Source organism: Staurois parvus, unplaced genomic scaffold (genome assembly GCF_062004578.1).
Source record: "Staurois parvus isolate SC_StPar_1 unplaced genomic scaffold, SC_StPar_1.0 ptg000530l, whole genome shotgun sequence".
Lineage (NCBI taxonomy): Eukaryota > Metazoa > Chordata > Amphibia > Anura > Ranidae > Staurois > Staurois parvus.
Genome location: NW_028318326.1, coordinates 8,079,175 through 8,096,730, shown reverse-complemented (window position 1 = coordinate 8,096,730; position 17,556 = coordinate 8,079,175). Strand labels below are relative to the sequence as shown.

The window sequence follows — 17,556 nt, the reverse complement described above, 5'->3', positions numbered from 1 at the left end:
AGTGTGTGTGAGTGTGTGTGTAAATGATAGAGGTGCATATTTATTTTGTAACATGCCTTTATGAGATCTAAATGCCTTGTAGAACAAGCGCACCTAAATCCCAAGAACTGTGAAGGCATAATTAGAACTAGAGATTAGTGTACCATACACACCGAATATGTTCTCCTGTAATCCCCTATAGCAAATTTCAATGGATTCTACAGTTAAGGTGCAAAGATTGTGGCACTTTAGTACTTGCTGTACAAAAAAAATGTTTTGAGTCCATTAAGGAAAAGAAAATGATAATCAACAGCTGAGTGGATATGGATGAGGTCACTGCCAAGAAAATTGCAAGAATGAAACTGGTATTGCAAATCAGGGCAGACAATCACTGAAGGGAAAAATGGCACCTGAATGAGTGATGGGTCTCAACTAAACGTAGAGGGCACTCTAACATCCTCAAGAAAAATAGGTGGGAGAACAAATAACTGCATACAAAAACACTTGGGACTGACAGCTAGGATGGTCAACTATTAAAGTTATTGCAGTAAGGCGAAAGTCTAACATACAAATTCTTGACTAAGAAAGGGAAGTCAGAACAGAAAAGATATGTCCATAAAAGCAGATCAACCAGCTGGAGGCTTAGTTAGAACACCCTTAGCCCATGAAATCAAGGAGTGAGAAGCCCAAAAACATAAGGGATGTCACCAAATAAACAAATCTCTAAAATGATGGGTATGGTTATTATAGCCCTCTGTGAATAATTAAAATGGGGAGATAGCAAGAGGAAAAAAAAAAAAAGGGGGGGGGGGGGGGGGGGGAGAGACACGCAAACTTAAAAAAAGGTTAAGTAAAAAGCATCATGTATATTAGAATGGAAAGGGGTGAGGATGCATAGCAGCATCAAAAGACTAATATATCAGGCACAAAGGATGAATTAAATCCACATCCTAGTCTTTTCAAGGACATAATGACCTGAACAAATCCTGGTTGACCAAGGCTGAATATACAAGGAGTTACAATTTTACTTCCAAAAGGCCCGTGGTGAAGCATTATGGTGGCGAGTCACACAGCCCTTCACATTCAAGCATGGTCTGACAAGTTCTATCTTGCATGGGTCAAAGACCTGTTTTTTATGGAGTAGTAGAAGAAACCCGTGTGCATTGTGCTGTTGGTGGAAAACGAGTGACGGGAACCTGGAGCACCAGATTAACATCAAATTTAGCACAAAAACTGGCAATAGTGAGAAGTGAAACTTCAAATCTGTTACAACAGGCTTATGGTGAACATTCCATGAAGAAATCAAGTGTTTTTAAATAGCATAGGCGGTTTAGGGAAGGGAAGAGATCCACAATGATGTGGGCAGCCAAAAACGCAAAGGACAGATGCAAACGTGGACAGAGTGCGAACCCTTGTATGCTCAGATCGAAGACTGAGTGGATGAATGATGGCAGGAAAATTGAACATCAACAGGCAAACCGTGCAGCGAATCTAACAGAGGATTTGGGAATGAGAGATTTCGGCAAAGATGGTGCCTTGAATTTCGACAGAAGATCAGAAAGATCTTCGTCTTCAAATTTTATCTAATCTTTTGCAGAATGCAGAGGTGTTTGATACAATCATTGCCGGTCTATTCTTGGAATTGTCATACTTCGTAACTCCAGAAATCAAAATTTGGGCTTGTAATGAGCATAATTCACCTTAAGAGTCAGGGTTATGAAGCGTCTTTGAAGCACTTAGAAAAGTGCAGAGCGGCGCAATCTGTCACCGGCCGTGTACCTCGGACACGGCCGATGACAGATCTGAGTATCGGCCCCGTTGCCAGTACCATGTGACCTGCTGTGACCAATCACAGAAGGTCACGACAGTTGTATACAATGGATGGCTTCATTCATGCCATCCATTGTATACTAGTGTCTAGCTGTGAATGGTCACAGCTAATCACATGCACGTCAAAAAAAAAAAAAAAAAAAAAAAAAAAACCCTGAATGAATCGATGTCATTCAGGTAAATGCTTGATTATAGCAAAGTAATTCTTTGCTATAAGCAAATTGTGTAAAAAAAAAAAAAAAAATACTGATCACTTCTTCCTGGTCATAGTGAAATATGAAAAAAAAAAAAATCTTAAAAAAAAGGAAATTTAATAAAAAATAAAAAAAATACAAAAAAATATATATATATTTTTTTCATACTGTCACCAGTCAGTGTCCCTGATCACCGCCATGCCAGTTATATGATGACGCTGTACTGCACTGGTGACAATACGTAAAAAAAAAATTAAAAAATAGTGAAACTAATTTTTTTAATTTTCCAAAAAATTATGACAAAAAAAATACAACTTCAAAAAACTCACCATGCCTCTTATGAAGTACGTCAGACTGTCTACTTTGCAAAAAGGGTCATTTGGGGGATATCTGTACTGTTCTGACATTCTTGGACCTCAAGAAATTAGATTGGCTGTCAGTACTTCAGGACTGATCAATATTCAGATCTATACCATAGTTTGTGAACTCTATAACTTTCCTACAAACTAAATAATACATCCTAATTTGGGTTATTTTCACTAAAGACATGTAGCAAAATACATCTTGGCCTAAATTTATGAAGAACAATTTATTTGCAAACTTTTATAACAGAAACAAAGAAAAACTTTATTTTCCCCAAAATTTTGGGTCTTTTTTTTGTTAATTTAGCAAAAAAATAAAAACCCCAGTGGTGATTAAATACCACCAAAAGAAAGCTCTAGTTGTGTGAAGAAAATGATAAAATTTTAGTTTGGGTATAGTGTTGTATGACCGCACAATTGTCATTCAAAGTGCGAGCGCTGAAACCTGAAAACTGGCCTGGGCAGGAAGGTGTAAAATTGCCCAGTATTGAATTAGTTAACATCCCACTAAAGAGTACATTCATGTAATAGAAAGTTCGCCAGGGAGGTTTTGGAAGATTAGCAATATATGCTGCCTGCTAGTAAGGAGGTGGAACCTTCACTATTCAAATAAGGGACATACAACTCATGATTCCAAACACGCTTGCTTCTTCAAAATTAGATTGAAGAAAAAAATACCAAACAAGAGACTTTCCAGGTAGAAAGAAGAGACACCATTCCATCGGAAGAAGAAAATCAGCAATAAAGAGCAGATAATTGCATACGCTCAATTTTGAATTCTTCAGCTGATAAAAACAAAATCACAAGCTAAAAAGAGAAAACATGAGAGAAAGGGAACCATGGGAAAGGAAATACTGGATGAATATCTGTTTTTTGTTTTTGCATGCAAGTCTCATATTTAAAGTGAAGAGGTTACTAAAGTTAGAAAAATTATTGTATATCAGAATAAAAATTCAGAAGTGACATAATGTATTTGTTTTGTATTTTTGGATGAAAATAGTGCTGCTTAAATGAAAATCGTACGATCTGGTACAAGAAAAATTTTCGTGCTTGTCCCTTCAAATCATTTCGGACAAAAGTGGTTTACTGACGATCAGATTTATGTATAAATCGATTCAAAAGCTGTATTTTTGTACGATTTTTTGATCGTATATAATAGGCTTAGGGCAGTGCAAAACGGAAAGTATACTCAACTGCAGAACAGTTAGTGTGGGACACTGGGGTTGGTTTATTAAAAGCAAACAGGCTGTGCACATTGCAAGTGCAGTTGCTCCAGAGTTTAGTAAATGAGGTAAAGCTTTACATTAGAAAGAATAAATGCCCATTCACTTGCAAGGAAATTAAAAACACACAGAATTTTTGCTTGTACATCATTAGAGGATAAGAGTCACCAGACCTTCCCCTCATTTACCAAGCTCTGGAGCAAATGCAGTCTATTTGCCTTTAGTAAAATCAACTCCACGGACTCTTATAGTAAAACCATCCAAGGCATTTCATTAAGGGAAGCCAAGAAATAGGAGACACCAAGGAACATCTAACAGTCTGTGCCATGGGTAGAAAGTTTAAAAAAAAAAAAAAAAAAAAAAAAAGGAATAATGAAGTACACTGGAGTGTAGAGTCACAAGGGTAGCAGAGCCATGGAAACTAGTTCCTGTACAAAAAAAACAAAACAAAATGGCAATTGTCCCAACCTATAACCAACCTTAGCAGAAAGGTGCACATGAAAGGGCAATGCACATCACAAAGGATTTCCCAGCAATACTTACCTGTCAGCTTGCAGAACAACCAATTTGGTCCTTACAGTTTACATTAAAAACAGAAAAAATGTTTGAGATGTGCATTGCCCGTCCATGTGCACTATGCTGATAAGGCTGGTTATAGGTTGGGATGGTTGCCATTTTTTTTCACAGCTGACTGAACTGGATGCAAGGAGGCACTGGATGTTTTTTCTATCACTTTGCTATATGTGCTTGTCACGTGTGTCCCTTTAAAGGGAGATGGGCACCTCTAGGTACACCTGCCCTTAACCTATCCATTGATATATATGCACCTACTGTGGAGGCTCTGGAGATTTTAGAGTTAGGTCCACAGTATGCAGAGGACCCTTGACTTGGGACTGCGGCTTACGTATGTATTTGCAAAATGTGTGCAAACAAACCTCTCTGTTTGTAACGCAAACTGTTAGACAGGGCAAAACTAGTTGTTTTGCAAACTGGCTGTTAAGTGTGCTGGGAAATCCTATGTTTGTGATGGAAACTAGTTCCTGTTAATGCAAGACAACACAAAACCCTACAATGAAAATGGTTACGCTTCAAATTATGGAAAAATAACTAATTTCTAGAATTACTTGGGTATTCCCACACTTCTCTCTGAACTAAGCATCAAGGGGTGCAAAGATGCCACAAAGGAAAGAAAAACAAAGATGCTTGATCTAACTTAAGAGTTGTTCCACATGGGAGATTTTGAGAATCAAAAACTGCTAAAAAAAAAATAAAAAAAATAAACCAACTGGTGTTTAACAGAAGGAGAACAATGTAGAACGCTGAACAGAAGAGAGGAATTGTGACTGCATACAGAAAGTGCTTGGGTTGTTTGCCCCATATTATATGGTTTTGGTAAATCTAAAGAAAAATTGTACAAGAAATTGTATAATGTAAGACTCAATATCTGAAATGCCAGGCGGATTCCCTAACTTTAAAGTAGAATACAATGCATCTATCAGAGGATCAATAACTTTTTGCTTTAATGGGACCTGCTAAAATACAGGCTCTGCAAGAGAAGGCTCTCTAAGTTCTGAATCAGGTATAGCACTGGGAACCTCGGACACACTTTCGGGTTGAAGTGGGAAAATGCACCACATTGTGCCCAGAACCCTTGTGGGTAGGTTTTTACATTAACTGTTCACAAACCAACAAAAAAATTCTGGAAACCGTAAATTAACAGTCTTGTGGAAGTTTGCGAGACAACAGAAATTGCCACTATTATCCACAGAGTATGTGTGTCCTTGTAAAGACATGGTGCACTGCACAAGAGAAAAACTAGGCCCTAGTGGTAAACAAAAGCAGGTGTGGAGGAGAGTCACTGGAGATGACCAAATACATAAAGGAGGGCCATGGAAATACACCAGAAGCCCAAACAATCCACAAATATTGGGGAAACAGGAGCCACAAGACAAAGCTTCTTGTATGCCAAAAAGGCAGGAGAGAAAGCACTAAGCCACAATTGTAACACTCCACCTAATGGTGTCTTCAGCCTTAATAATCATTGTGTCACAGGTGGTAAAATATACACAATTGTGCTAGCTATGAGGTGGTATACAGTGCAACTGGCCTTTTCATTATTTGAGTCCTAAAAGATGAAGCCCACCAGAGCCAGTACAACACTTTGTAGTTGACAGAAAGTTGTCTGAAAGTCACAAACCTCGGTGGCCGCAGGTCATGTTCCAGTCAAATACCACTATCTGATAAGACAGGACACAGAACATGGATAAAAAATGGTTCTCTCATTCAGTAAAGTCAGCCATAGACAGCTAGAATCTCAGCCAAATCTGCAGGGACCAGCTTGAGATTTGATCCATCTATGGGCACCATCAATTGACTTTGGTATAACCAGCATGTTGGATTTTTACATACAATTACTGCCAAAGGCTATAGATGTGAGCAATAATCACTGTGTCCTCCCAGCAGGAATGGCTGCACCGCCCTACCACCCCTCCTCCCGTGAGAGCACAATAGCTCTGACTCTGTTGACAGGGACTAGCACTGGAGCAATGCAAATGGCTCTGAACATGCAATGTGTTCTGCAGTTAACTTTTCCCAGAATGAAGTCTGGAAAGCACCCAATGTGGAACAAAGTGCCCAAATGTCACGTTCAATCCAGCAAGGTCTGGAAATGGTACTCCAAATGTTTATAATGGTCAGATTTTATTTGGTAAAAACTTTATCCCAAAAGCAAAATGACTTTCCAAAACGGGTCTCCAAACTCAAAAGCAAAGGGCCAGTTTATTGTCCTTCAGGCTTTAAGGGGGCCAGGCTGTGGGCAGCGGGAATTTTTCTGGCAGTGAGAATAAATATTACATTTGATATCATTGGGAGCAATAGTGCCACATTGTTGCTGTTAGTGGGAGAAATGGTGCCCCACTATTGAGGTCAGTTGGCAGAAAAGTGTCTTGTATCAGTGGGAGGAATATTGCCCAAAGAACCAGATAAAGACAAGCAAAGGGCCGCCGTTTAGTGACCACTGTTCTAGAACTGCCTAAAAACTTATCTGGAGTTGAACTGTAAGTTAATACCGTATGCAAAGTTCATTTAACACTACCCTCGCCAGACAATGCGGATGTCCAAGGGTGGCTCCATTGCCCCTTGATTTATAGAGAAACCGCCCTAAGACAAGAAGTGTGTTACTGGACAGATCACTTGGTCCAAAAAAAATAAAAAATAAAACACTCAGAAAAAAGGAATGCAGCCATGACTTCTAATTTTGGGTACTAATAAAATTCATGCCCCTCCCACTCATATATAGAAGAAATGTCTGGTCAGGACCATGGCTACTGCCTTAGAAAATCAGCACCATAAATCATATTCAGTGATACATAGTGGGTATATGAATATGAAAAATGGCTTTGTAGGGGGCATAAAAAGAATGATGGGCTCCACTGCCTTCATACTCCTCTTTTCATTTACACTGTATAACGTTGGTACCAGCAAGGTGGTGTCATACAAAGCTTTGCAAAGTGTGGTGAAAACATTGTGTTAATCACATTTAAACAGACATGAAAATCTACATGTTTAAGCATTCTGAAATCTCTTACAGCTTACTGGCTGAGAAAAGTTCGTCATTTATTTGAGCTCTCTTTCTGAAGTCTTTTACACAAGCTACAGAACCTCTAAAATTGACATTAATCTAAAGATCTCTTCTCCAAGACTGAGCGATCAGGCAATTGTACACAATAATATTTGAATATATAAAACAGGTAAACAGCTGATAAAGACAGCCAGTCACAACCATGCCTATAGAAGGAATCTGAATATTCTGACTTTTTTGTTATTTTTAATTGACTTCGTTTGACAGCTGGTCAGTGTGCCTGAAAGTCATAACGGATTAAAAAGGCATGTAGTGTGAAGTTAGGCAGTTGAAAGGATTTTTATAACTATGCACTAATATTACCCCCAAACCTTCCTCTAGAGCAGTGATGACGAACCCGTGGCACGCGTGCCACAGCCGGCACGCCGAGCCTTATCTGTGGGCACGCCAGGAGAATACCGTATTTTTCGCTCCATAAGACGCACTTTTTTTCCCCCAAAAAAGGGGGGAAAATGTCAGTGCGTCTTATGGAGCGAATATAGAGCGGCCGGTCCGGTATTTCCACCGCCGCCGTGTCAGAATACCGGGCCGGCCGCTCAGCTCTGCAGTGGGACCGTACCTGTCCCTCTATCCAGCGGCGCGCTGTCTTCCCGGCTTCTGTAGTGTGCGTGACAGCCGGGTCCCAAGTGCGCATGCGCAAGAAGCAGTGCTCTTTGTGAATGGTAAGGCGGTACCTGGGACACATGACAGATCCCAGAAGCCGCCGGACCAATCACAAAGCGCAGCGCTTCTCGCGCATGCGCACTGGGCATCCGGCTGTCCGACGAGCGCCCACACTACAGAAGCCGGGAAGACAGCGCGCGGCTGGATAAAGGAACAGGTAAGATAAAAAAAAAACTCTGCGGAAGTAAGAGCGGGTACCTGTCAAATTCAGGTACCCGCTCCCCCTCCCTCCCCAAAGGTCAGCAGTCATCTGTACTGTCCGCAGTCTCTGGTCATCCCTGTACTGTCCGCAGTCTCTGGTCATCTCCTGTACTGTGTCCGCAGTCTCTGGTCATCCCCTGTACTGTGTCCGCAGTCTCTGGTCATCCCCTGTACTGTGTCCGCAGTCTCTGGTCATCCCCTGTACTGTGTCCGCAGTCTCTGGTCATCCCCTGTACTGTGTCCGCAGTCTCTGGTCATCCCCTGTACTGTGTCCGCAGTCTCTGGTCATCCCCTGTACTGTGTCCGCAGTCTCTGGTCATCTCCTGTACTGTGTCCGCAGTCTCTGGTCATCTCCTGTACTGTGTCCGCAGTCTCTGGTCATCTCCTGTACTGTGTCCGCAGTCTCTGGTCATCTCCTGTACTGTGTCCGCAGTCTCTGGTCATCTCCTGTACTGTGTCCGCAGTCTCTGGTCATCTCCTGTACTGTGTCCGCAGTCTCTGGTCATCTCCTGTACTGTGTCCGCAGTCTCTGGTCATCTCCTGTACTGTGTCCGCAGTCTCTGGTCATCTCCTGTACTGTGTCCGCAGTCTCTGGTCATCTCCTGTACTGTGTCCGCAGTCTCTGGTCATCTCCTGTACTGTGTCCGCAGTCTCTGGTCATCTCCTGTACTGTGTCCGCAGTCTCTGGTCATCTCCTGTACTGTGTCCGCAGTCTCTGGTCATCTCCTGTACTGTGTCCGCAGTCTCTGGTCATCTCCTGTACTGTGTCCGCAGTCTCTGGTCATCTCCTGTACTGTGTCCGCAGTCTCTGGTCATCTCCTGTACTGTGTCCGCAGTCTCTGGTCATCTCCTGTACTGTGTCCGCAGTCTCTGGTCATCTCCTGTACTGTGTCCGCAGTCTCTGGTCATCTCCTGTACTGTGTCCGCAGTCTCTGGTCATCTCCTGTACTGTGTCCGCAGTCTCTGGTCATCTCCTGTACTGTGTCCGCAGTCTCTGGTCATCTCCTGTACTGTGTCCGCAGTCTCTGGTCATCTCCTGTACTGTGTCCGCAGTCTCTGGTCATCTCCTGTACTGTGTCCGCAGTCTCTGGTCATCTCCTGTACTGTGTCCGCAGTCTCTGGTCATCTCCTGTACTGTGTCCGCAGTCTCTGGTCATCTCCTGTACTGTGTCCGCAGTCTCTGGTCATCTCCTGTACTGTGTCCGCAGTCTCTGGTCATCTCCTGTACTGTGTCCGCAGTCTCTGGTCATCTCCTGTACTGTGTCCGCAGTCTCTGGTCATCTCCTGTACTGTGTCCGCAGTCTCTGGTCATCTCCTGTACTGTGTCCGCAGTCTCTGGTCATCCCTGTACTGTGTCCGCAGTCTCTGGTCATCCCTGTACTGTGTCCGCAGTCTCTGGTCATCCCTGTACTGTCCGCAGTCTCTGGTCATCCCTGTACTGTCCGCAGTCTCTGGTCATCCCTGTACTGTTAATTAGTTTGCACTACTGTACGAGTTGTTTTTTCTAAACCAAAAGCTCGATATTCAGGTTTCATTGCAGTGTTGGCACTTTGAAAGAAATAAGTTGGTTTTGGGTTGCAGTTTGGGCACTCGGGCTCAAAAAGGTTCGCCATCACTGCTCTAGAGTATGTTCAAGCATCACATTTTCCTGTTACCTGTAGAAACAACTTTTACTAGTTCCCCTGATGTTATCGCCAGGCATGCAAAACCATTGCAGGGCCAGCTGCTGGGAAGAAGAATCACCAGGGTGCTCAATATTAGTTCCTATCAACACAGGAAATTACTTTGTAGTCCAGCAGTGGACAGCTAAGGAAGGACTGAGAATACTGCTCTGGATTTCAATGGCAAATCCTCCCACAAAAAAAGAAAATTAGGAGCTCATTGGATTTGGGGTAGGATCATTGAGTTGTTATGCATTTTCAGTGTTAAGGCTAGGTTCACACTAGAATGTGGTGCAGTAAACCTGTGATCCATGCGCACTTCCAACATCATGTTCAAAATGCACTGCTGTTGTGGTCTGCAGCAGGTGTCAATGTTGTGAAAAAAGAAAATAAATCCTGCGCTAAGCCCAATATCACATGTAATGAAGAACAACAAATGAATAAATGAAAATAAACAAAATGAACTGCTGCTACTTCCTTCCTAAATACCAGAATGAATAATTGCAACACATAAAGTGCGCTGGTCACTTAATGCTATGACAAATAAGAAAATATGTGCAAACTAGAAATTCGTATGTGATCAAATAATGTGTATATAATACAAAATAGAACAACCTGCAATATATATATATATATATATATATATATATACCATCAATTAAATGATATACAGTACAATGTAGTGCAAAATAAACGCATGTACAGTTGTGCTCAAAAATTTGCATACCCTGGCAGAAATTGTGCAATTTTGGCATTGATATTGAAAATATGACTGATCGTGCCAAAAAATGCTCTTTTATTGAAGGATGATGATCATATGAAGCCATTTATTATCAAATAGTTGTTTGGCTCCTTTTTAAATCATAACAGAAATCACCCAAATGGCCCTGATCAAAAGTTTACACACCCTGGAATGTTTGGCCTTGGTACAGACACACAAGGTGACACACGAGTTTAAATGTCAATTAGAGGTTAATGTCCCACATCTGTGGCTTTTTAAATTGCAATTAGTGCCAGTGTATAAATAGTCAATGAGTTTGTTATCTGTTACATGGAAGCACTGAGTAAGCTAGATACTGAGTCTTGGGGATCAGAAAACTGTCAAAACTCCTGCGTAACAAGGTAATGGAACTTTATAAAGATTGAAAAGGACAAAGTTCCATGTTAGCACCTTGCTATGCAGGACTTCTGATTTATTATTTTTTTCTAAAAGGTGAACTTATCCCTTAAAGGACTATCATGAGTGCTTGATTTACCCATCTTCATCCTACTGAAAATCTGCCGTGAATAGAATAAAAAAAAGCCCTGGGCAGGCAGGCTGTGTGCCTATATAATCCTTCGCATTTCAGCATGTCAAATAGGTCTTATAGAGAAGGATTTTTCGGTTTTAGACAACTCTCCTACTACTATATTCTCCATAGTAGAAACCCAATTTAATGCAAAAACAGGGAAAATGGAACCCACGTGTATTGGACACAGAAAGTGTCCTGATAACTCAAAGTAATATTAACGGTTTCAATACCGTGCAATTTTACACCTTTCTGCCCAGGCCATTTTTCAGGTTTCAGCGCTCTCACACTTTGAATGACAATTGCGCGGTCTTACAACACTGTACCCAAACTAAAATTTTATCATTTTCTTCACACAACTAGAGCTTTCTTTTGGTGGTATTTAATCACCACTGGGGTTTTTATTTTTTGCTAAAATTAACAAAAAATGACCTAAAATTTTGGAAAAAAAACACATTTTTCTTTGTTTCTGTTATAAAAGTTTACAAATAAATAATTGTTCTTCATAAATTTAGGCCAAGATGTATTCTGCTACATGTCTTTGGTGAAAATAACCCAAATTAGGATGTATTTTTTAGTTTGTAGGAAAGTTATAGAGTTCACAAACTATGGTATAGATCTGAATATTGATCAATCTGAAGTACTGACAGCCAATCTAATTTCTTGAGGTCCAAGAATGTCAGAACAGTACAGATATCCCCCAAATGACCCCTTTTTGCAACCTAGACAGTCCGACGTACTTCATAAGAGACATGGCGAGTTTTTTGAAGTTGTATTTTTTTTGTCATAATTTTTCGGAAAATGAAAAAATAAAAAAAATTATTTTCACTATTTTTTTTTTTTTTACATACTGTCACCAGTGCAGTACAGCGTCATCATATAACTGGCATGGCGGTTAACAGGGACACTGACTGGTGACAGTATGAAAAAAAAAAAATATATATATTTTTTTTTTTATTATATTTAATTTTTTATTACATTTTTTTTTATTTTCTTTAAGATTTTTTTTTCATATTTTACTATGACCAAAGTAGTACAATGTTACCATAGTAACATTGTACTACTTTGGGGAAGTGATCAGTATTTTTTTTTTTTTTTTTTTTACACAATTTGCTTATAGCAAAGAATTACTTTGCTATAAGCAAGCATTTACCTGAATGAAATCGATTCATTCAGCTTTTTTTTTTTTTTTTTGTGCTTAGCTGTGATTTGGTCACAGCTAATCACATGACATGTGCATGTGATTAGCTGTGACCATTCACAGCTAGGCACTAGTATACAATGGATGGCATCATGAATGAAGCCATCCATTGTATACAACTGTCATGTGACCTGCTGTGATTGGTCACAGCAGGTCACATGGTACCAGCAACGGGAGCCGGTACTCGGATCTGTCATCGGCCGTGTCTGAGGTGCACGGCCGGTGACAGATCGCACTGCTGCGCCTCTCTGCATTAGCGCAAACTGCGCATGTGCGGGAGCACGCCAAATGGCGTGCACCCGGAGTGCAGAGACACATTTGAAGCCGCCAAACGGCCATTGGCCGGGCGGCTAATGGTTAAACCCAAAAATCAAATATATTTCAGCTTAACAATCAGACGTGGTGGCTGAATGTTTTTAAGCCCCCCCCCTGTATTCACCTGGGATCTGGCCAATAACACACCTCCTATTTGTGAAACACCATCCTAGATGAAGAACAGAAGGCACAGCAGCCAGCAGCATTGTTAGTCTGGGGGGAGGTCAGGGGAGTGTTAAATGTATTAGCAGATTTAAATACACTAATTTAAGCCAAACTCCAGCTCACAGTTCACAATCAGATGCCAGTAGGTTTTTTCCTTTTGGGATAAAGGTTTTAGATGAATAAATAAAAGCTGACCATTTTAAAGTGATAATAAAAAAGCATAAAAAAAAAAAACAAAACAAAAACACACATATACATACCTGCTCTGTGCAGTGGTTTTGCACAGAGCAGCTCCAATCCTCCTCTTCTCGGGTCCCCTGCTGGATCTCCTGGCCTCTCCCTTCTTGCTAAGGGGGCACCGAAGCAGGCCATTCAAGCACAGAGCCAAGGCTCGGCCCCACCCACTCTTTCTCCTCATTGGCTCACTGTCTGAGACAGTCTCAGCCAATAAGGATGAAGAGTGCCTGGAGAGCCGAGGCTCTCATGTACATTGCAATGCATGAAGGTAAAAATCCCTGAGCTTTTACAACCATTTTAACCATCTCTGCCAGTGTTAAATGGTTTGCCTCATTCCTGTAAACAGATATTCTGCTGGAGAACTTGAGCTTTTAAAAACCTGTCTAGACAGCAGATGAAAAACACAAGACAGCCGAAAAAAGAAAATGAATGAAACCATCACATCTAAGAATTGGCAAGCTGCAATATAATAAAATGTTTGCTTTGGGTTTAATACTGCCTCAGATGCATAGATTTCACCAGTATTTCCAAAAGATATAAAACTACTAGTTAGCCTAAATCTACACTTTCTACCAAAAACTGAAGCTTTAGACTAATCTAAACTGAAATTTCAAATGGAAATCCATCCATTCTACTTCTGAGTTCTAAAGCTAAATGAAGGGAAAACCCTACCACAGCCCAGTACAGTACGGCTGTGTAAATACCCAGCTACCTGAAAACATAAAAGGTGCTTATAGTGCAATGTGTTTTGGGGCAGGCAGAGTGATTTTTTCCATCATGCTGTTAGAAAAACACCTTAGATTCAACATGGAAGAAATTACAAAGTGGTTTTAAATTTAAGTTTTTCCATGTGGGCATATATATTTTTTTAAAACTTAAGTTTATAGCGTGAATCTACCCTTAGTCCAAGGCAATAACACACAAAACTGTACCCAATAAGAATATATTTACAAAAAAACAATGCAGTCTAAAGTTACTGATCAGTGCTCAATTGAAACATACCTGTTGGGCTGTCAGAGTGATCCCCGTGCTGCAAATGAATACCTACAGCGTCAACAGAGTTTACTGTAACAGTCTGCAGGTTTGGCAACTGCCCAGTACTTAAACTAACTGGAGTACCTCCACCAGCAACTTGGCCAAGTGTAAGTGTCTGCACAGGCGTCAAAGTTATTTGTTGAGGAGACGAATTCTGAATCTGTAAGTTTTGCAAGTTCTGAACTCCTTGAACTTGAAATGTCTGCCAGGCAATCTGACCAGAAGGAGTCACTGTTTGGGCTTGAATAAGGAAAGTTCCAGGGTTAAGCTGCAACTGAAGGTTTTGCAGAGCTTGTGATGATATGGCTTGACCCCCAGCCTGAACTGCTTGTATTGCCTGTTGTGCTATACTTTGCACAAGCTGGGCTTCACTGGTCGGCTGCTGGCTATCTTGAAGTTGGATATGCTGTACCATTTGTTGCGACGTGGAGCCCTGAATATTATGCGAGTCTTCGGAAATAGAACTCTGAATGTAGTTTCCCTGAAGATCAGATGTTTGCACATGCCCAGATGGACTGCCAGCCAAACTATTCGCACTCTGCTGGAGCATTCCTGTACTGTCTATAGTAACAGGAAGCTGAGATGAAGAAGTTGGCACAAACAAATCTGTTTCAGAGTTTGTATCACCAGCATCAGGAGAAACATGCTCTTGCTCTGCAGTCCTTTCAGATGCATCAGAGCTGTCTATGGCTTGCCCTGCACTTATCAAGTGTCCATCAGCTGTAATGCCAGTCATGGCTTCAGAGCCACCAGACAGACCCAATGAATCTAGGTCAACACTGTTAATAGGGACAAAGGTGATGTTACCAGGCAAGCCAAGTGGGACATTAGCAACAACTTGTGTTTGGCCTCCATATGTAACTCCTTGAATCTGTTGAAGTTGACCAGCTTGTGTTAGTATATTTGGACTTGATGACAAAAGGCTAGCAGAATGGTTTCCAGGAATAATCTGGATCTGACCAGATTCTTGGTCTAACCCACCATTATCAGAAGACGTGGCAAAGCCAAGTTGAACTTGCTGACCATCAGATGTCTGAATCTGTGGTATGACTTGATATTGAACATTAGACAGAGTTCCATTAGCTGTGTCTGAGCCTTGTGCTACAGAAAACAGATGCTGATTTTGAAGAGTCTGAATTGGTAACACATACTGTCCACTTGAAGTTACTGTAGCACCACTTGGGAGCTGAACAATATTTCCAGCTTCATCTTTTAAAGCAGCTTGGGCTGGAGTCAAAACTTCCCATCTGTTTGGACCCCCTGATAACTGCACAGATGACAAATCCTCTGTCTGTAGAAAGAAAAAACAAAAGTTAAATATATACATATATAAAAAGAAAAAAAAATTCTTAGAAACATAGGACATTATTTTAAATCAAGAAACCGTTTTATTAAGAAAATTGTTCAGGGAGAAAATTTTGGCCGACCTCCTTAGGGAAATGCTAGGTTTCTGGCATTCAAGCTGTTGCTTTGATGTCAATACTCTTAGTCAATGACCTGGAATAATTATGCAGAAAACAGAGTGCCTGATCTGCATACTTGTTCCATATCAGTGAAGTAGGAAGTCTGTAAAGAGCTTGAGATGAAATTTAAGGCATCCCCAACACTTTGTCTCTTTTACAACGGTGTTCAGTGTGTCCATTTTTCATCTGTCTGCTGACGAATGAAAAACAGACAGCAATTTATATCTATGGACAAACTGATCTAAATGGTCAATCAGTTCAGTTCCTACTTTTTCCCTGAATCCGGGACAGCCAATATCTAGACCCATTGAAACTTAAGCCTAGTACACACAGGCCGAATGTTGGGCGGTTTCTTCTGAACCGGCCGACATTCGGCCTGTGTACAGCAGCAGGTCCGACAGAAGCCGGGCGAAGGGGCATGACCAAAAAAGGTCTGGCGATCTGCTACCGATCAGCGCTCTCAGCCAATGGATGACCGCACTGCCGGGAGGACCTTCCCCCGTCAGAACACAATAGTACAGCAGGGGAGATCGCTGTACTAACATCTGATCTTTGGTACAGCAGCTCCTCCTGAGCTGTCAGTTCTCTTTTGTTCAACCCAGCGGGCTAAATGGGGGGAAAAAAAAACAACTAATACTGTGTACTAGGCTTACATTTTGAAAAAAATTAAGATTTTTTTTTATTTACCTGTAAAATCTATCACAGGACACAAGGCTACTTCATTTTTATGACTACTTGGGTTATGCTTCCACCTTCAGATGAATGGACACTGATCGAAAAAAGCAGGTACCCCAGCCAGGTATAAACCCTCCCAACTCACTAAGCCTCAGTTTTGTAACAAGGAACACAGAAAAAAGGAGGAAGAGAGCCCTGTGTCCTTTACTGTACCCCAAGAAAATGATTTTACAGGTTAACCAAAAATCCTGGTTAAACAAATTATAGTCAAGTAGGTATTCCTAACTCAAAACGTATTGTCTACTGCTCTCAGCCCCCCAAAAATTCAATTTTTTAAATTTTTTTGCTGATATAACCTAACATTCTGTTAGAGCTTGAAACATTAGTTCTCCATGGTTTCACTGTATGTAGAAAAATAGCCAACTTCTCTTACTTGCGTCCAAGATAGACTAGGGACTATGGACCGCAGTGCACATTACCACAACTAACGTGTACTCTACATTTCAAACAAAATAAAGTGCGGAGCGAAAAAAGTTCAGGGGAACACTGAGGACATTACAAGGACTAAGGAAAAAAAAAAAAATAGTGGGTGTGCATGGATTATTTTTGGAGACTAAGGATACGGTTTAGTCTCTAATGATACATCGCAGGACATGGATTCTTTAGATTCATGACTATTTGTGAATACCAAAAGCATCGAACATGAGGGGAGGGCAACAACACCAATATGTTCAAAACAAAATAGGGGAAATACTCACTACAAAGCCACCTGCAATCCCTGTTGACCAAAACTGGAAAATAAAAAAAAACAAAAAAAAAAACACATGAAAATGTAAATCAGTAAAACTTAGTAAACTTGTAAACAGAAGACCAGGTAGCAGCCCTACAAACTTGAACAGAAGCTTGAGGCTTATTAGCCCTGGAAGCACTGACGCTCCTGGTGAAATAGGCCTTGACCAGAAAAGGAAGAAGACCCTTGCTCTAGATACCATAGGCCTGAGGAATAAGATGAAGAATTCACCTAGAAAAATAGCAGACTGAGAAGCAGCCTGACCCTTACAGGGACTAAAGTTAAAAATGAGAAGCTCTAACATTTAAAACTAAGCAGCTCCAACACAACATTAAGAGTGAAGCACCTTCTCCATTCAATGCTTAGGAGTCCTCAAACCCCCTTCTCCTTGTGAAGAATCAGGAAGGTTCCTTGCAGGAGACAAAATAATGGTTACCAAAAGACAACTTCCAGTGTAAGAAGCGACAAAAGAACTTAGAGATGCTCAAAATGGAGGGGTATGTGAAACAGACAACAGCAAATTAAAAAGGATAAGTTCACCCAAGTTCATTTTAAAAAAATAAATAAACACACACCACCACATAACTGCACATTTTTGCAGGTATAAAATGTACATTTATTTATGAGCCTGTA

The 17,556-nt window shown here is 40.9% G+C and overlaps 1 protein-coding gene across 2 annotated transcripts in view; it reads right to left on the bottom strand.

Annotated features, from left to right (window-relative positions):
* Nucleotides 1-17,556, bottom strand: part of SP3 (Sp3 transcription factor) — a 55,761-nt gene that overhangs the window by 18,701 nt on the left and 19,504 nt on the right. For both annotated transcript variants that reach the window (XM_089690488.1, XM_089690487.1), the window contains exon 3: nucleotides 13,963-15,286. In XM_089690488.1, coding sequence (XP_089546614.1) covers nucleotides 13,963-15,286 — 1,324 coding nt within the window. The remainder of the gene's footprint in view (nucleotides 1-13,962; nucleotides 15,287-17,556) is intronic.